A 20,799-nucleotide genomic window follows, 5' to 3' on the forward strand; every position below is an offset into this window, starting at 1 on the left:
GTCCACAGTCCTGTTTCAGTCTTTGAAGACATGTGAATGGAAACACCAAGGATGCAGGTGGCTGTGCAAATCTGGAGAGGCACACTTGGGAGGCATTAAGGACTGCTGACATCACCTGGGGAGAACCAGACAGAGACGAGAAGGCCCTCAAGTACAAGTGCCTGAGCATTCAGTCATTGAGAGGGAGAGTACTGGAGAAGGGGACAACAGGAAGCTGAGGAGTGGCCACAAGGGTAAAAGTAAACTCAGAGGAGACAATGTCCCAAAGCAAGTGACAGAAGTAAAATGCTTCCAGAAGGAGGGAGTGGTCGATTGTCAAAATGGCCTTGAGGTGTCAAGGAAGATGTGGCAGGTGCTACATGTGCTTTCACATGAGCCCCTCCTCCTTCCTCACTAACAGACCCAATTTTACTTAAATGTTGGTTAAATGGCAACACATTCAAAAAAGGTGGGCCCCAGTCACAGACTCAGGGGATAAATCTTAACTAGTCCAAGCCAATAATGATGATACCATTCCCCTTTGACAGTGATTGGTTTAGGGGTTGATGTAAGGAGAAGTAGGCTGTGGAGTTCCTAGGAGGAGAAATCCTCCATGATCAAAAGAGAAATGTAAGGAAAAAGACCACTCCACTTCCCATGCTGTGTTTAGACAACATAATGCCTGCTGGAGCATCCGCAGCCCTCTTACCACCATTAGGGAGCTTTTGCCCAGTGATAAAGGGAGGCAGGGCAAGAAGCTGGACAAGGCTGCGTTCTTAGTAGCATTACAGAGCAGCTGAGCCAGCCTGGGGGCCCCCTTGTTCAGTGAGATGATAACTCTCTTAACAGTAAATGTCCATATTGTTTGAGCCTCTTTAAATGGGACATTCTGCCACGTTCAGCTGAAAGTATCCTCACTGACACTTCAGATAAAAGAACAGAACGAGGATGCAGCAGCCACTGGTGACCTCGGTAAGAGCAGCCCCCGTGAAGTGGTGATGGATAGAAAGAAGAGAGGGTGGAGACCGTGACTCCAGACAACTCTTTCCAGCAATTTTGCTGTGAAGTGTGAACAGGAATTAGGTGGCGGCTGGAGGGGATGGGGGCGGTCAAGGGGATGGGGGGAGATACTGAAGCACGTGTACATGTGAGTGGGGATGTTTCAGTGGAGAGGGAGAGAGGGCGGCTCAGGGCAGAGAGGAGAAGAAAGAGAGCGTAGGTGGGGGCCCCCGGCACAAGTGGAGAGGCTGGCCTTGGACAGCAGACACACTGCATCCATAGAGGGATAAAGGTAAGGTGGCAGGTACAGATGCAGGGAGTCTGGCCGACTTGGGGGGCGTGGGGGAAATGATGTTTTCTGACCAGTTGCTCCCTTTTTTTTCAGTGACGTAGGAAATGCTCAAAATGCGAAATGTGTCTTCAGACCTATCTAAGACTCTCCCGCTACTGTGAAGTCCATCCTGACTTGTACTCTCAAATCCACCCCCACTTCACACTCCCATGAAACTGTTTGCCTCTCTTCTGGAGTATGTGCCCTGTCTTGTGCCGTAGTTTTAATCCCCTGTGCCAGCAGGACGGGGACTCCTGGAGGGCGGGGAGCATCTCCTAACACCTCAGAATCTATCACAGAGTCTGGCACACATGTGTAATAAATATACTGAATTGAAGTAGAGCCTTAAGGCACTGGGATGAAAAAGAAAGTTGACAGATTCCACATATGCAAATTCTCCTACTTGCTAAAATTTATTTATAACCCCCAAATCAATACTCATGGCACTTTCACAGTCATTCGTGGACAGGTGCAGAGCAGCAAAAAAACTGAGTCTTGCAACACACACGTTCCCAACTGAGGTCAAATAAGGAAATGCTCTGCCTTCTTTGTGTCAGTTCTCATACTGTAAGCAAGTGTCCTTTCTGTGGTCTATTTAGTGCCATGCTTTTCACATTTTTGTGCTTTCTGTTGGTCATTTCACTGCTTAAGATTGCACTCAAGCATAGTGCTAAGTGCTGTCTCATGTTCCTAAGTGCAAGGCTAGGATTGCCCTTACGGAGAAAACATGTGTGCTAGGTAAGCTTCCATCAGGCATGAGTAACAGTGCCATTGGCCGAGAGTTCAATGTTAATGAGTCAACGATACATGTTAAGTAAGGTATCTTTAAACAGAAACACACATGAACAAGGTTATGTATAGATCAGTTGATGGAAATGTGGTGACCAGAGGCTTGCAGGAACCTAACTCTAGATTTCCCCTAGAAGCAATGGTCCAGTGTTCACTAATTCAGTACTCGCGGAGACTTTATGGAAGGTAACTACAGCAAACAACAAGAATCAACTGTATTTCATTTTGCCATCTCCTGAGAAATGGAATTACGGAAACGAAATGGTTTGATGAGGCTGAGATGAGACTCATCAAGTCTTAGCTCTCTTTTCATGCTTTTTGGATTACTCACCAGCACCAGGATTTGTGTTAAAGAGAAAGCTGCTGATTAGCTATAGATAATATCCCTCGAGAGCCATTAGCCTGCCTGAGAAGCATTTTGGGGCCCTTACCCTATTCTCTCACTCAAAGCCAGCTGGCTGGGGAATGAGGTAGAGAAGCAAGGGAAGGGTAAAACATTACCATATGCCTTAATTTGGGTTCCCCCAGAAGCTGATCCTGAGATAAAGGACTGGAGCACAGTAGTTGTTTGGGAGGTGAAGAAAGCACCAATAGGGAAATGGAAAAGAGAGACACGGGTCAGAAGGCCGCCAAGAAAGCCAATAGAAAGTGCAGCATCAAGCTAGCTGTCACTATGGAAGAATGGAATTTTTCCCACTGCAGAACATATTCCTGATTCATCGTACCCAGGCCTGAGGGAACAGGGTATTTATACCATCTCCCATCAGTCATCGGTTGAGGGATGCTCTTGGGGTGTTCTAATTCCCCTGCACTTTCTGCCTTCCATGGGACCAGCAAAGTAGGCTCAGTTAAGGAGAAAGGCCCAAAACGCAAGAACTGGCCATCAAAGTTAGCCAGTTTGCACTGAAGGGGTAAGGATGGGCACTGGCGCGTCTGCCACATCACACAAGGCTCAACGTCTCACGTGAACTGAGACCAGGTGTGGGGCCACTTCCACAAGAAATCTACCAAACAAGCGCATAACCAAGTCCTGGGGTCTTAATGTACTTTCAGCAACTTGCTAATTCAAAGATCAAGTGCCACTAGTTTTAAGTCAACATAAGGTTTCATGGTGTTTCTAAAGGAACCTAGAGGTAATACGTAAGGTTACATTCCTTCTTCTTTGGTAGAAGCAAGATGGGAAACTCACTTGCATTTTTAATGATCAAATGGAGCCTTTTTCCCTAGAATAGGATATGAGAGAACAGTAAGACAGAAGCAGTTTTGGAAAAACATGGGAATCTAGTACTTCATAGGACGTGCTGTCTCGTCATCATAGGCTACGTAGGTCCCCATGGAACATACGACAAAGACACATATCCCTGCCCAAGAGCCAGCTGGTAGTAGGCCTTTTCCTTCCACAAACACCTATGCCCACCGCCCCGATGCTGCCACAGCAGCTGAGAAATGTATACTCCATCTCACATGTCTCAGGAAAAGTCCTGGGGCCGGGAGAGGAGGGCCATCATACACTTTGTAGTGTTTAATTACAATCTGCTGTTAAAGACAAGGCAAGAAAGATGGCATTTCCTCCATTACAGCAGGTGACTGGATCGCTGGGCTCTGAATCCAGAAAATATATCTGTCCCTTCATTTTCATGTCTATAACTTTTCCAGTTCACGTCATTACCCTTGAAAAATGGACAAAAGAACTAGACTGGCCAACACAAGTCCTGGAAGTCACCCTGTGGGTATCCAGCCACGAAACCATATCCTCCTCCGTCAATCAGGTGGATGGAGAATATCAGAGTCCTGGGAGGAGGGACTCCCACAACCACAGCAATGAGGAGGGGCCAGGCCTGGGGCATCCACACTCTTCTCCCTGGACATGGTGCACAGCGTGATGCAGAGGCCCAATCAGAGGCCAGAAAGTTAATGACAAGAGAATGGCCTTGGATCCAACACAGACCTGGGTGCAAACCCCAGCTCAAGCGCTTTCAACTTGGGTGGCCATTAGCAACTTTGGTTTCTTCATCTTCAAAATGGACCTAATACTACATGTCTCAGATGACTGACATTCATTCAAAAATAGATATGGATGTTACGACATGAAGGAAAAAAATGACACTAAGTGAAAGAAGGCAGTCACAAAAAGCCACATGTTATACAATTCCATTCATATGAAATGTCCAGGACAGACATGTACGTGGAGACAGAGAGGAGATTAGCGGTTGCCTGGGACTGGGAGAGAATGAGGGAAATTAGGGGTTGACAGCTAATGGGGATGAGGTTTCTTTTTGGAGTGATTTAGAAAATCTTCTAACATCATACAGTGGTAATAGTTGCACAGCTCCATGAATAGAGTAAAAACCACTGAATTGTACATTTTAGATGGGTAATTTTTAAGGTATGCAAATTATATCTTAATAAAGCTGTTTAAAAAAAAAAAACAGATCTGGAGCCCTCACTCTGTGCTGGTTCTTTGGAAGACCTGAGCATCTAGGTCATGTGGCTGAACATTAGGATTTTGACTAGACGAACAAGCAAAGTGACTCAGGTTGCTGTGAAGAATGTTATGTCTCGTGTGTTACGCCCTGAGCACTGAGCCTGATGCAGACCCTCAGTAAATGGGTGCTACCAGTCACATCATCACCATCATTTGTTAGGTGCCTCCTTGTGCCTGGCACTATGCTCTGTCCTTTGTGCCCATTGTCTCATTTAAGTTTCACAACATTGAAGGGATGGGTGCTGTGATCACTTCTGGTTCTACGGTGGAAAAACAGGCAGAGAGAGGTAAGACCGGCAGCGTGGGAGTGCCGGAGCTGGGGGTCAGATCTGAGCTCTTGCACACTTTCTCATCACACACCCCTCCCCTCCAGCAGCACGTAGCCATCACTACCATCACCAGGCATCACAGGCAGGGCTCTCTCCATCACTAGAATTGGTTTAAAATAGAGCAGAAACCCCTGTTAGCTGCCAGCAGGATGGCTCCTACAGGTCTCTCCCAGCCACTCGGCTGAGAATCCTGGCAGTGGTGGTGCCACTTCACCCCAACCCTGCCTGAAACTCCACGTAAGGCTCCCACAGCCCGCTGGATTTATAGTGGACACCCCAGGCAGTCCAACCAGATGCTGTCTCCTTAAGGCCTCGTGACCCAGGCTGGCATCCTTGACTCTGTTGGCCTCAGTCTGCCCCAGCATCCCAGATGCAGCAAAGAGACTTCCAGACTCATAACAAACCAACTGGAGCCCCAATTTCCCCCTATTCAGAAGACGTGTAAATTTAGATACTTTGGAAATCACGTGTAGCAAAAAGTTCCCATCTGCCAGACAGAGTGAGAGTATTTAAGTACCGAACATCTCAGCCTCTTGCAATTCCTCTGAGATTAATTTACATGTCATCATCATGAGGGAGACTCAACCTCCCATCCCAGTGGTAGACACACAAGCCACAGAGTCCTAATTAACAAAGGTTCTTAATAAAATTTCAATATAAACTAGGCCTTCTTTGAAATCACTGCATTTTCTAACAGAATGTTGCTGCCTTCTGCAAGATCAACACTCATTCTCTACAAAATTAACAAACTAGACATTTTTTCAAAGAGCAATGGAACATCAGAATGGCCTCGTTTTCATCCTTATTATAAATTTTTTTAAGCCCCTTTATTTGTCAAATGTGTGCCTAAGAGAGATTTCTGAAATGAGCAGGAAATCGATCTGAGTGTCTGTAAGAAAGGCTGAGAGCGCTGGCCAGGTGGTAAGTTTCAGGAGGGCAGGGACTCTGTGTTGTTCATCTCTTACCTCCAGGCCTGGAATAGTGGTGGGCACAAGGAAGGCACTCGGTAAATATTCACCGAATAAATGAATGAACAGCTTCTCCAAGAGGCTGAATATACACCCATGTCCATACTTGTCACAGACTTATGGAAGATTTAGTTTGGAATCTCAGAACCAATATGTTCCAGGATCAGTAGAGCCATAGATCTTCATCAATTCTTCTTTCCAAAGGGAGAAGAGAGACAAAGGCCCCTCCCCTGTTGGTGTTACTGCGAGAGGCAGTATTGCTCATGGAGGTTAGATAAGGATGCAAACACGTGCTTTGTTGCCTCTTCGCTGTCTGGGCAAGTCACTTGACTTCTCTAGACTTCAGCATTTTCCTTTGAGAAGCCGCAGAGAGTTTCAATGTCTCAAAAGCCCTTCCCGATTTCTGAAGTGAGTTTAATGTGAACTGGGCTTTTACACAGTCACGGTTGGCCTTCAGTGACTTCCCCTCTCGTCACCGCACATTCTGTCCCCTGCTTGGACCTGCGGCACCTCCATCCCACCTGCCCCCATCACACAACTCTATCCATGTCCAGTCTGCTCCCTACACGACTCCTCCCAAAGTCTGTGTTCAACGCTCCTGACTTTTCCCTTCCCCACTTTACGCCAACCCATCAATACGTTTTGTTCTGTGTTCCATTCCCTCTCAGCTCACGTCTCTCATAGAAACTTGATTAACTTGGCTGTACCAGTGGGTAATTGAGAGTCTGTAAATTATCTGGAGAAGATATATTTGCATTTTAAAAAGATGTGTTCTGGGGAGTCTGAGGGTAGATGGTTACATGTACATGTATGGCTGAGTCACTTTGCTGTGCACCTGAAAATATCACGATGTTGTTAATCGATTATACTCCCACATAAAACAAAAAGTTAAAAAAAAAAAGATGTGTTCTGGAGATGATGTTTTAATCCATACTGACTTGCACCTGTCTCAGTGGCTAGACTGTAACTTTCCTGGGTATAAAGCCTCAGATCTTTTTCATCTTTCTGTGTCTAGCCCCATTTCTGCTGTCACTGACTCACAAAATGTTTAGGGAATAACCCCAAGGATGAATGAAAGGTTGCCGATGAACAAAGTAACTGACAGGTTTTAGGCAATCCGATGGTCACGGGAAGGAGTGCTGTGGGTCAGCTTGTAGACAGGGACTTAGAAGGCTCCTCTAATCCCACCCCCTGTGCCGCTGGCTCCACTTGTCTTTAGAACTGAGTCTGAATACGAAGATTATTGCCTAATAAGCAGGTATTCATGCTCCTATAGAAGCTGTGTTCTCACCCTGCCAGAGAAAGGGACCAGCACTTCATAGCTTCTCATTAATTCAGGCTTCGGGGAAGCCTTCAGAGCTGAGGCCACAAGGACTTGACAGGCAGGGGGTCCCATTATAGTCAAAGGAGAAATACCCCAACGCCACAATGCCTCCTGACACTCCAGGAACAAAGTGACAGTGGGTATGGAGGAGATGCTGGCAATTTTAATTAGGTCCATTATGCTAAACTGATAGCTGAATGCTTCCGAAAGGTGTTTGAAGTACAAAATATTGAATGCGCCATAGTTTTTGGTTTACTGATTCACTGACTCCAAATATAGGAATTATCACAGAATCAAAGGCTATGTAACAAAGCCAAGGAAAAGATTATATTAATTAACAGAGATTGAAAATGTGGAAGCCATTGCTTTAAGATACACCTCCCCGGGCTTCCCTGGTGGTGCAGGGGTTGAGAGTCCGCCTGCCGATGCAGGGGACACGGGTTCGTGCCCCGGTCCGGGAAGATCCCACATGCCGCGGAGCGGCTGGGCCCGTGAGCCATGGCCGCTGGGCCTGCGTGTCCGGAGCCTGTGCTCCGCAACGGCAGAGGCCACAACAGTGAGAGGCCCGCGTACCGCAAAAAAAAAAAAAAAAAAAGATACACCTCCCCATGCAAAAATAAAAGAAAAAGATACACTTCCCATTTGCAACCAGAAGTTTAGAATTGGTTGTCATAAGCCAAACAGGCCAAGGAAAGCTTCTTTTCCTCCCCAAATGTTTCTCAAAAATTCCTATGATTCCTACAAGACAAGGAATCCCCCAGGTGAGTCCCACATCCAGCACCATGCCTGGCACATAGTAAGTATGCTCCATAAACATTTGCTGAATCAATCATTCGATTACAATTTATAATCATTTATAAGTGGTTTAAATAATCTTTAAAAGTACAAATCTGGGGCTTCCCTGGTGGCGCAGTGGTTGAGAGTCCGCCTGCCGATGCAGGGGACGCGGGTTCGTGCCCCGGTCCGGGAAGATCCCACATGCCTCGGAGTGGCTGGGCCCGTGAGCCATGGCCGCTGAGCCTGCGCGTCCGGAGCCTGTGCTCCACAACGGGAGAGGCCACAACAGTGAGAGGCCCGCGTACCGCAAAAAAAAAAACAAATCTGATTGTGTCATCCCTACTACTTTAAACTATTCAGTACCTTCCCATTATTCTCAGAAAAAAAAAAATTAAAAAGCTCCTTCATATGACCTACTATCCCCTGCATAATCTGGCAGCCACCCACCTCCCCATCCTCATGCCACCAGGACACACTTCACACTCTAACCAGGACCACAATCCAGGTTTTCTGGCCAGAGACCACTGGTCTATTTACTGTGCCTCACTGGCTTTCTCTGTTCTTTTATAACATATCCCCCAAGATCTAAGATCTAAACCATGCAGTAAGTGCAGGAGTGTTATTCAAAACAATGTGTCATGAGCCACCATCATTATGCATGACCACAATTAAATCTAGAGTACGTTCACTACATAACTATGCCTAATTTTTCATAGTAAAAATGGAAACGCTGAGGAAATGATGTGCCTGTGGCTTAGTCTGGGTCACAGTGAATCAGCTGTAGGTCCAGGAACTGAAAATGGGGGCTCAGGAAATGAAGAATCAGTCAGAAGTTAAAACCACCAGTGTAGAATCACCCTGAACATCAGTCACTGTTCAGGGGTGAGGGTGAGGGTAGTTCCTGGATGAAGGAATAGAGGGGAAAGCAAGGGAACCAGAAGGTGGATACAATGGCATATCTGCATCCTGAGAATTTTTTCAGCCCGTGGTTGCTATGGTTACAGACGCCATGAGAGTTGGCTCCGGAATGTGACAGGGCTCTCAGGCAGCCCCATTCAACCCACCCTCACCCTGTCCTAGGGCCTCTCTTTGCCATTCTGTGGGAGAAGTAACATATTCAACAAAGCCCATGGTGGCACTCAAAAGACACTGTGTTCACTCTCCTCCACCCAGGACACAGAAGCTTCAGAACTTTCCTTAGACTATAAAGTCGCCTCCGGAATAATCCAGGTGTGCAATGTTTGGCAACGTGGGAACCTCAAAGACATCAAATGCATTCGGCTTCCTGGAAATCATTTTCTCTTCAAGAATGTGCAGAAAAAGCAACAAGGTGGTTAAAAAAAAAAAAAAAAAAAGTATGTTTACTCCAAATATAACAGAGAGTGGCTTCTCCCCACGTGCTGGGCCCATCACCCCAGGCACACCACCCCTGCCGTCTTGGCTACGTTCTGGTTTCACAGTGAAAAGAAACTGGGTATATCATGTGGCCATTTTTTGGTGAATATTTTATTGTGCTCCCTCACACATACAGACATAAGGTCTGCTACAGAAACACACCAGACGCCCATTCCCTGACATTTCTACTGCCCGGCCTGAGGGATGTCCTGTTCTTCTGGCTTTATCCAAGGAGGTTGGGTTTTCAGTCCCTGAACGTGTAAAGGAAGAGGGCTGTCAAAGAAGAGCAATCTGCAAACGAGGTGGGTCCCTGAGTTGTCTCACTCAACCTCTGGTATCACAGTGAAAAGAAATTGGGTATATCATGCAGTCATTTTTTGGTGAATATTTTACAGATCCACATGTAGAATGGTGCCCACCCAAAAGAGGCTGAATAGATGCTTTTTGTATTTGAAAAATCTGCTTGGACTGGTTGGTATGTTGTGATCGACTATAAGACCATATATTCATATTTTATATAAATCAACATCATACTCTCTGTCTTTCTAAATACCGTTCGGAGCAATGCATGATAAGAGCAGTAAATGGAATTCAGTAACTTATGGCTCTGTGGGTAAGTGGGAAATGCAGGGTTAAACAAAATCAGCCTGGTTTCTGCACTGCAGGATTCTCAGGGGAGGTGTAGAAGGTACAGGTGAGAGCTCCAGCGTTAACACACCTCTGGCATCAAGTCATAGAGCTACAAGGTAACTTTGGGCAAGTTGCTTAAGCTCTGCAGGCCTCAGCCTCATCATTCAGAAAGCAGGGATAATCATTCCACCTGTTTCTTCGGACTATAAAGAGGACTACATGAGATTATGACTCTAAAGTACTTTGTACAGTGCCTGGCGCTTAGTACGTATTCAATAAGAAATAAGGGGAAATGCTTATGGTGATTTTTAAATATTTCCTCAAATTCTTTGACACTCCCTCCTTCCAAAGTGAGCTTAATCACCCCTCCTCCCCAAATGCGGACTAAATTTAGTGACTCACATCTAATGAAAAGAATGAGATAGCAAATCCATTTGTGACAACACAGATGGACCTTGAGGACATTATGCTAAGAGAAATAAGTCAAACAGAGAAAGACAAATACGGGGTGATCTCACTTATATATGGAAACTAAAAAAACTCAACTCATAAAAAAAGAGAAGAGACTGGTGATTACCAAAGGCAAGGCGTGGGGCGTGGGCAAAATGAGTGAAGGGGATCAAAAGGTACAAACTTCCAGCTATAAGATAAATAAGTCCCAGGGATGTCATGTACAGCATGGTGACTATAGTTAACAATCCTCTATTATATATTTGAAAGTTGCTAAAAGAGTAGATCTTAAAGGTTCTCATCATAAAAGAATTGTAACTATGTGAAGTGATGGATGTTGACTAAACTTACCGTGGTAATCATTTCATAATGGATAAAGATATCAAATCATTATGTTGTACACTGAAAACTAATACCATGTTTTATGTCAATTATACCTCAGTAAACCTGGATGAAAATACAAAGCATGTGGTGGTAGTAACAATGTATGATTTCTGAGGTTAGGTTATAAAAGGTGTTCAATTCCACCTCGTTCTCTCTTGAAGCGCTTACTCTGGAGGAAGCCAGCCATGTTGTGAGGACACTCAAGCAGCCCGTGGAGAGATTCACATTGGCAGGAAATGAGGTCTCTCCCCAACAACCAGCTGCAATTTGCAAGTCACATGAGGAAGCCATCTCAGGAGCAGATCCCGCAGCCCCAGTTAAGCTCTCAGATGACAGCAGCCCCAGCCAACATCTGACCATAACCACTAGGTGACTCCCAGACAGATGACACAGCTAAGCCATTCCTGATTTCCTGATCCACAGAAGCTGTGAGATAATCAACACTGATCATTGGTTTAAGCCACTAAATGTTGGGGTCATTTGTTACACAGCAATATCAACTCTCCAGGATGGAATGAACATGCATCATTCTGCAATCTGACATGGCCATGAAAACATTTTCTTTCACACAGCATCTGGTAAGGCTAGTTTGCATCTCATGGAACACACCTTGGGAAATGCTGGTCGATAACAGTTTATAAAGCTTGTTCACATTTATTCTCATTTGATCATCTTAGCAAATGTGAAGCAGGTGTTACTGTGCTCTTTATTTTACCCAGGAGAAAACTAAGGCTCCAAAAGCCTAAGTGACTTGCCCGGGTTCACACAGCTAATAGAATTGGTAGAAGAGTAACTCAGGTTGAGTATCATGATTCTAAACCATGTTTTTTTCTCTGTTTTTTTCCTCTGATTTGATTAAAACACTCTAGGTTTCTTAAACCTGGAATAAGAATATGGGGAGTCTAAAAGAGTGCCAGGAAGGGGGGTGCTCTGTGGAATAGGCCACCTCCCAAATGATCTGGAGAGTGAACCAGATGCTTCTGAAGCATCTGGGAGCCAGAGCCTTCCCTGACTTCTACAGAACAGGGGCCCCTTCAACCGTGATAATAACATAATGCAGGTACCACTCAGGGGGCTCTTATGGCAATCTAGCACTCTTCTGAGAGCTTTGTATATATCACTTCATTTAATCTACATAACAAATCAAGGAAGTACAGGCTGTCATCATCTCCACCTTACAGAGAAGGGGGCCAAGTCACAGAGAAATGAAGCAACTTGCCCAAATCAGCCACTAATCAGTGATGGAGCTCAAACTGGGACGCAGGCGATCTAAGACTATCAGGGCATGAAGGAGCCTTATCAAGCAATGTCCCAACTCTCTCCTTTTCCATAAGAATGGAAGAGCTGGAACTAGCACCTAGATCCTCCCACCCTAAGCTCCTGTAATGTACAGAGGTTGGCATCTAGCCCAGAGGCTAGGTTCAATGAATATAACATGCATTTATGCCTGTCAAGTTCTTTTAAGGAGGTATACGCTGAACCCACTCTACTAAACTGCTTCCCATATAGCCTCAAATTCCACCATGAGAAATGAATGCCTTTGGCCTGAAGCGATATTCTCAACTGGTGGACCGAATGTTCAATTGCCCAGTATCACATGATACTGAGCATCTCTAGTTAACCTGTCAGGCTCATATCACATTAAATTTGGTAAGTTACACTATTTATCTTTATCCTAAAATATTTAATGTGTTATTTGGGGGACCCACAGGGCTGTTTACACATTAGAAACTCATTTCTTGGTAGTAAAATTGTTGCTAGTTTGTATGTCAGAATTACAAATATCAGCATTTTAGCCCATTCTGCAAAGGTCACCATGACTTTCAGGCTCTCTATCTCTTGAGCAAACCTGCAGTGACTCTTCAAGCATCTCTTTTTAAACTGTAAACACTACCTTTGCCCCTACATTGGGTAGTTGAATTTAAAAAATCAGAATCCTTTGCATAAGAGACAGCATTTGAAATCAGAACTCTGTAGAAATCATCGGGGGCAGAGGGAGGGTGGAAGGGGGAGAATAAAGGAAGGAAGGAAAAACAGAAGGGAGGGAGGAATAAGGGAGTTCCCTGTGATCACATGATTTATGTATGGCAGTGGTTGACTCTACAAATCCTATACTTTGCCACCGTTCCGCTTTGTTTCAAAGTTCCCTCTAGGGAAAAAGAAAGTGAAGTAATTGGTAGTACAGAAACTGGAATCCCCTGAAATCCTGCTACCTAACCCTCCACACAACCTGTTCTGCCCACCCCTATCTGCCTCCCTGGCTCTGGGAATAGAGGAAAAAGAGAGCACAGCTCCCCTGTGACCACCCCCTCCCATGCCAATGGTTCTGGCCCTCAACCCCCTACAAGGAAGATAAGAACGTCAGCTTTCATTTTCAATTCATAGTACTCAGTCCCAGACACTTACAAGGGAGAAAAAAAATCTCACACTGTGTCTGCAAACCACAAATCAATGTTCTAGGAAGTCAATGTGAGGTTTTTGTTTCTCCATTTTCTCTCATTACCCGGGATAACAGTAATTAATGAGCCCTGATACAGTAAAGTCTCTGCTGAGAGGACCACTAACACCAGAGCCCACAAGTGGTCAAAAGTCCTTTGACTCCTGTGAGAAACCTGCCAGGTGGGTGTAACCAACATGGTGCTGGTGCCACGTTGAGGTAGATTACACAACCAAGTCATGCAGAGCTGAGCCCCTAACCACCTCTAACCCTTGCTGGCTCGTCCAGTAAGTGCCTTTCATAACAGAACCTGAGTACAGCAAAAGATGGTCACTTTTATTCACTTTGCTGCTTCAGCCAAGGGAGCTGTCCAAACTGAAACTTCCTAATTGGCTTTCAGTAAAATGGCTTCCTTCTATTTCTTCACTGAACTCTCTAATCCCCCACGGACTAAAAGTAAAATGAATCCACTACCTCAAAAAAGGTACATTTTACTTTTTCTTACCAACAGTGGGCCCCTAGCACTGTGCCTACATTAAACACCGTATTTCAGTTGTGGTGAAATGTCCCAATTTGGGGCAAGATGTGGATTGTGTTTTTGTTTTTTTGTTTGTTTGTTTTTCTTTGCAGTACGCGGGCCTCTCACCGTTGTGGCCTCTCCCGTTGCGGAGCACAGGCTCCGGGCGCGCAGGCTCAGCGGCCATGGCTCACGGGACAGGCCACTCCGCAGCATGTGGGATCCTCCCGGACCGGGGCATGAACCCATGTCCCCTGCATCGGCAGGTGGACTCTCAACCACTGCGCCACCAGGGAAGCCCTGGATTGTGTTTTTTTAATGCCTCTGATTTAAGATGATGCTCATACAGAGCCTGCTATGGACGAATTGTGTCCCACAACCCACCCCAAAAAATTCATATATTGAAACCTAAACCCCAAACATAAGTGAAGTAGAGATAGGGCCTTTAGGAGGTAATTAACATTAAGTGAGGTCATAATGGTGGGGTTCCTATTCAATACGGCTGGTGCCCTTTAAGAAGAGGAAGAAACATCAGAGTACACTCTCTCCATCACGTGAGGCAAGAAGGTGGCCATTTGCAACCCAAGAAGAGCGCTCTCACCAGACACCAACCTTGCTAATACCATGGCCTTGGACTTCTTCAAAACTGTGCAAAAATAAATTTCCGTTGTTTCAGCCACTCTGTCTGTGATACTTTGTTATGACAGCCTGGGCAGACTCACAGAGAGCCAAAGTACAGATGTTTCAGAAATGGGTTGGAATAGTAAAGTCGACCTACCCAGTTTCAATTCCACCCAGTGATCGCTGGGATTGGCAAAAGGGTGATGAAACTCCCTTGGACACTGAAAAAGAACTGGAGCCAAATCTTGGCCCAGACAGTCTTTGGAACATCTTTCCTCTTTACTTTCTCGGATAATTGTGGTGATTTTGGCACATTATTAATCCCATTTGGAAAGCTGATCTCCTGAAAGTTGGATATTAAATCAAAAGATTATTTTCTTTCCAGAAAATCTAAGCTATACAAATGTGTGTTTGGAAACACATTAATAAAGATAGCACTCAACTGAGCTTACAGGTTGAGCATGAGTCATATATACAAGAGAGCAAAATCTCTTTTTAACCAAGAGAGCAGAAGCGGGATCCAAGGGTCTTCAATGAACTCATGGGATAAAGCGCCGGCCAGTGCAAGTACAACCTGAAGAAAACCACATCAGCTAAGGGCTCACTGATCAACCGAAAGCCTTCTTCCTCTAAATCTCTCAGAGAGATCTCTGAAATACATTTTTGGATAGGAAAGAATGGGAGAGTGTGGAATGGACAAAAATCCTGGGAGGGAGGAAAGCTTGAGGAAAATTTCCTGGACGTGAGCATCAGAAGGCCTGGGTTGGCCCCAGCACTGCCTGTTGGCAGCCTTGGGCCCTCATATAAATCATTTACTTGTTCTATTCCCATCAGTAAATCTAAGAGTTCAATACTGACAAAAATAGGGTTATTTAAAAAACAAATGAGGGATTCCCTGGTGGCGCAGTGGTTGAGAGTCCACCTGCCGATGCAGGGGACGCGGGGTTTGTGTCCCGGTCCGGGAAGATCCCACATGCCGCGGAGCGGCTGGGCCCGTGAGCCATGGCCGCTGAGCCTGCGCGTCCGGAGCCTGTGCTCCGCAACGGGAGAGGCCACAACGGTGAGAGGTCCACGTACCGCAAAAAAAAAAAAAAAAAAAAAAGAACAAATGAGATAATTTGTAAAAAGCGTTCTATAAACTGAAAGGTGATACACACATAAGATATAGGCCTATCTGGAACTTTGCACTCAACTATGCACTAAAAATGCAGCTTTAAAAAAAAATCCAGCTCCAGCTCTAAGGCTTTGCTTCTTTCTTAAGTGGATTTAACTACCTAAAATGAGCTGCACACCAGTGACCAACATGCACCAAATTATTAATTGGACACCAACCGTATCTTTGTCAGGCTACATCTGCCCACCCACCTGCCCCCACCTCACCTCCACTCCTGGTGAGAAGGCAAACAGAAGGAAAACAGTCTGCTGGAAGCTCTGGAAGGAAGTGGGAATATCAGTGTCCTGTCCCACACCCCATTAATTAGGGATATATTATCCTATTCTTATTTGTCCTTTGCCATTTGTAGCTTAAAAGAGTGCTGGAATTTCCATCATGCTCGAAGCCTTAGAGATCCTCTCTGATCCATCCTACATACATTCAGCAAAAGGTTATTGAGCATCCACTACGTGCCAGGCACTTGCCAGGGCCTGGGATTAAGATAGTGAACGGGACAGGGAACATTCTTGCTTGTTGGACTCATGCGCTAGCAAGTGAGGCTGGCATCAAAGGTGACACATGAGCAACTAAGATGGTTTCAGATCATGACAAGTACCAGGAAGACAACTGAACAGGAGACGTAAGAGAAAGCGATAGGGCTGGGGAACGAGAGGCGAGGCCTTCAGATGGGACAGGGAAGCCCTTGCTAACAAGGTGATATTTGAACTGAGATTTAAAGGATGGAAAAGAGCCAGCCACGCTAACATACATTTATAAGCAATGGAAAGTGCAAGTGCAAAGGCCCTGAGACAGGAACACGTCTGATCCATCTGAGGAACCAAAGGAAGCCAAATGGTCCAGAGGTCAGCTCAAGGGGGATGTTGAAGAGATAGGATCAAAGAGGCCATGTCAATGGCCTCCTTGCACATGGGAGGAAGGTTAAGCCCAGAGAGGCTAAGTGAGCAGCCCAAAGTCACACAGCTAATTATTGCTATAGCTTGTTTTAGTCACTAATTCTTTTGCCCCCAAATTGAGTTTTTCACACTATAATGATCTGCTTGCCTCAAGCTGTAGGGATATTGTTTGCTGATCTTACTGGTTTTTAAAAGCTTTTAACATACATCAAAGCAGATAGCCAATCCCAATTTTCAGCAGAAGATCATCAACAAGTGATCCCAGTGATTTAAAACCCATATAAATTCTGCTATGAAAGCCAATACTTAGTGCCAACCTACTTTTGTGTAGGTCCTCCACAAACAGTCACTGTGTGTTAAAGGCTTAGCTTTACAAATATGGAGGAAGGCCATAGCTCACCAGAGAATAATCATTTAACACTTAGGTCTTATTTTTGCACCTAAACCTCTTAACAGTGCTTTGCTTAATTCACCCAAGTGCAATCAAAACCACTCTGTTCTCAAATCACCTTCAATTTGTGCTATTAAATTGTCGGGTAATAGGGCTATAAGCAAAACATCATAATTACAACTTCCTTCCAAAATCGGTGAGCACAGCCACCTGAAGGTGCAAGTCTGTCTGTTCATTCCAGAATTCTAAGGAACTGTCCCTCCTCTTTTCTATTGTAATGCTAGGGTCTCCTTCATCTTTCCCTTGCTAAACACATTTGGTCTATGTAAACCCAAACTTCCAAAGAACAGACCCAATGTCTGTCCAGTAGCCAGTGACTACCCGCCCCCCAGAGGTAGATGCAGAGATAATATTTGGTTAGACAGGTTAATGCAGAAAGGAATGAGTGAGAAAGACTGATTCACTGCCTCACCCTTATCTTCCTCTTCCCCCACCTCCTCCTCCTACTCTCTCTTATGCTCTTCCTCCTTGAAAGAAGCTTCTCCAGTCCCTGAGCTCTGGGAACCTCACCAGGCAGGAGCCAGAGGTGCAATAACATAAGGAACAGACGGGAAGAGTGTTTAAGGGCCCATATTTTAGTCTGACCCCACCACCCACTAGCTGTGTGGCCTCGGATAAGTTACTCAACCTCTCTGTTCCTCGATTCCCTCACCTCTAAAATTAGGATCATCTCTTCTGTCTATGATTAAATAAAGAACATTAAATTAATCTTCTGGTTAAAGAATAATTAATAATACATAAGTTAATAAATAATTTAATTAATTCATTAATATATGTGCACCTAGTTCTATGCTGGTGTGAGATATGGTACCCTCACTCCCCACTCTCTTCCTGCCTCCACCCCCTGGCTAGGAAAGACTACTGTCACCCACACCTCCAGGAACAACTGGGCCTCAAGTCAGGGCACACTAGTAAAAGGCAGCTCAGTGGTGTCCTGATGGCAATCAAGGGTCAAACGGGGACAATAACACTGTGCCATCAGATAAGTATTGTGACAATAACTGTATGAAATCACGTACATCAAACACCTGGCATGCAATGATTGCTCACTGAATGCTGTGACTCTTATCGGGGTCTTTCCATTCTTAGCATCATCGGTTGTGACTATAGACACTACTTGCATGCTTCTTCACTGTTTTAGGCTGTAAAATGTGGGATTCGTCTGTGTTTGTCACTGTGACATAAATAGATAGAATGATGATTATATAGAAATGTATTTTAAAAGCCAAGGCAAGCTTCACAAAATCGGCCCCACAGCCCTCCCTATCAGAGCTCCTTGAAAATAACCGATCTAATATTTTAGACAACAGCCCACTTGACCCATCTCTTGGATGACTCAGAGACGTCTCCCACTCAGCAAGTCCTGGGCTGAACTCCTGAGTTTTCCCTCAAGACTAGTCCTGCCGTGGCTGCCTTCCCAATCATTCCAACTACTCCACATCCACACTTGATTCACACAAAGCCTGTAGATTTTTGTACCCTCCCTCGCTCCCTACTCCATCCATTTTTCCATCTCCACAGCCACCACCATGGTCCACACTACTATTGTATCTGGTCCCTCACATCCACAAGAGCCACATGGCACTTGTTTTGAAACTCAGTTGAGATCATGTCGCTCCTCAGCTTGAAACACTCCAACCTCCCAATCCACAATCCCCCCGGCTACCTGCAACAACACGAGGCTTTGGGATCAGACCCTATGGATTCACCAGCCACACCTCAAAACACATGCTCTCTTGCTCTCTGCTCCAGCCATGGAAGCTTCCTTTCAGGTCCTCAAATATACATGCTCCCTCTGCCTCAGGGCCTTTGCACTTGCTGTTCCTTCTTCTGCAAGTTCCCATCTTCATTAGCCAATTAATCCCTACATACCCTCCAGGTCTCAGTACAAATATCTGACTATCTTCCCTGACTATCCGCCTCCCCTGGTTCTTGTCAGTCTCTTCCATCAGACACTTTCTTAAAGCCTTGATGCTCTTCTTCATGGAACATGTATAAACTTGTAATTATGCACTTCTGTGCAATGATTGATTTAGGTCTGTATCCCTCACTATAAACTCCAAGAAGGCAGAGCTTTTGTCTGTAGTATTCTGACTATATTTCCTGTGCCTGGGACAGCATTTGGTTTGTAGTAGATACTCAATAAATATGTTTTGCAAGGATTCCTCCCCCCCCCCAAAAAAAGAAAACAAACAGACAAAAAACAGGCACACTTCCTTATTTCCAGAGATCTAGAGACAAAATAGAAGGTCTGGGTTGCACTTAACAGCCCTGGTTGTATTAGCAGCACTGGTGTTAGAATAGGAAATGTCTCTTCACTCTGTCTTCAGCACCCAGTCAATTCCTAAGACATTTATTCAACAATGACTGAGTTTCCTCTTTTCCAGTCTGGAGAAAAGAAGAAATGCACTCATAAAAAAAACACTAAACACACACACACACACACACATACACATCAAAACAAATTTCAACCCCAATTCACACAGAGGCGTTGCCTCGCCCAACTCAGCCTTCAGATGAGCTAAGAGAAATGCTTGTCAAAGCACGACAAAAGCAAGAGCATTCTTGTCAAAACTGGACACGAGGTTTCAACTTGTTCTGTTCCCATAGTGATCACTCACAAGAAGCCTTAACATGTATATGCTAATTACAGACACCCTGGACAACCCTAGGCACACACAAATCTGTCTAAATCACTCCCTTTTGTGCCCAAGGACCACTGTGCAACATTCGTAAAAGCTTGTAAATGACACTACTACTCGGGCGCGCTCCCCTCCCGGAGCCTTACCTGCCCCACCCTTTTTGAAAACCACTCCCTCCTCCCCCTTCTACTCCCATCTGAGCCAACCTAGCTGCGTGGTTTGGTAATAAGATTGAGCGAAGATTTGGAAGGCCCCGTGGGCTTCATTATTCTGCATGCCCTAGAGAAGGGCCACCTCCAGGGGCTGTTGCTGTGGCTCCAAGCCCCACTTGCTGCCAGGAAACCTTTCCCACTGAGGACACCCTGCCAGGCGGTGCAGCTCCAGGTCCAGGGGGAGGCACCCCACCCATCTGCCAGAGACAAAGATCACCAGAAACAAAGGACACACACACACACACAAAGTCAGAAGGAAATATCGACACTTGGTGCGATTTCAAGCCAAACACCCAGCTTGGTGTATCTTTAAACAGATTTTAAAACAATCCAGGAGGGACACTGATTATGTGATAATGACAGGCGCTATCTGGGCTTGGCACCCACGCTGCCTCCGCCCTCCTCCCACCCGCGCTGCAGTTCCCAGGCGAATTTTCCAGCCTCAGGACACAGGCCGCCAGGAGCAAGTGTGCTTCCAGTCAAGGAAGCGCGCACACGCTGGAGACAGAGGCAGGGCCCGGGCGGTCAAAAGTAAGAAATACCAACCTTTAGGATCCCAGTTCACCTGTTTTCTTGGAGTCTCGATTGGAAATTTCATTGCTCCGTTGCCCAGAAGGGGAGGAAATGAAAAGGATCGAAATAATAATAAAGTCCTCAAGCTTTATACGCCTCGGTACAGCAGTCCAACAAAACAATTTCCAAGGATGGGGGAGCCTTGGACTGGGTCGTGGAGGAACCCCAGAGAAAGACAAGTGGAAAAGATTTGGCTTAGGAGAGAACTGGAGACTGCTTGGGTGTTTGCACCGGTTGAGGGGTGGCCGGCAGCAGCCCCTCGGGTAAAAGGAAAAGTAAGACCAGCGAGGGGTGGATGGAGAGGGAGGCTCGGGAAGATGAAAGAGCCAAGCTGCTTCCCAAACGCGGCGCCGATAGGTTGGGGGCCGAGCAGCCGGAGGGCCGGCGCGAGGGAGAAGCCCACCGCAGTGTCACTCCAGCCCCTGAAGGCGTGTGCTCA

General features: G+C 45.6%; 1 protein-coding gene across 1 annotated transcript in view; it reads right to left on the reverse strand.

Moving 5' to 3' along the window:
- KCNK10 (potassium two pore domain channel subfamily K member 10) overlaps positions 1 to 20,385 on the reverse strand; it is a 138,635-nt gene extending 118,250 nt beyond the window's left edge. The window contains exon 1 of the mRNA XM_032623569.1: positions 20,334 to 20,385. Coding sequence (XP_032479460.1) covers positions 20,334 to 20,385 — 52 coding nt within the window. The remainder of the gene's footprint in view (positions 1 to 20,333) is intronic.
- Positions 20,386 to 20,799: the final 414 nt, after the last annotated feature.

This window comes from Phocoena sinus, chromosome 2, assembly GCF_008692025.1.
Source record: "Phocoena sinus isolate mPhoSin1 chromosome 2, mPhoSin1.pri, whole genome shotgun sequence".
Taxonomy (NCBI): domain Eukaryota; kingdom Metazoa; phylum Chordata; class Mammalia; order Artiodactyla; family Phocoenidae; genus Phocoena; species Phocoena sinus.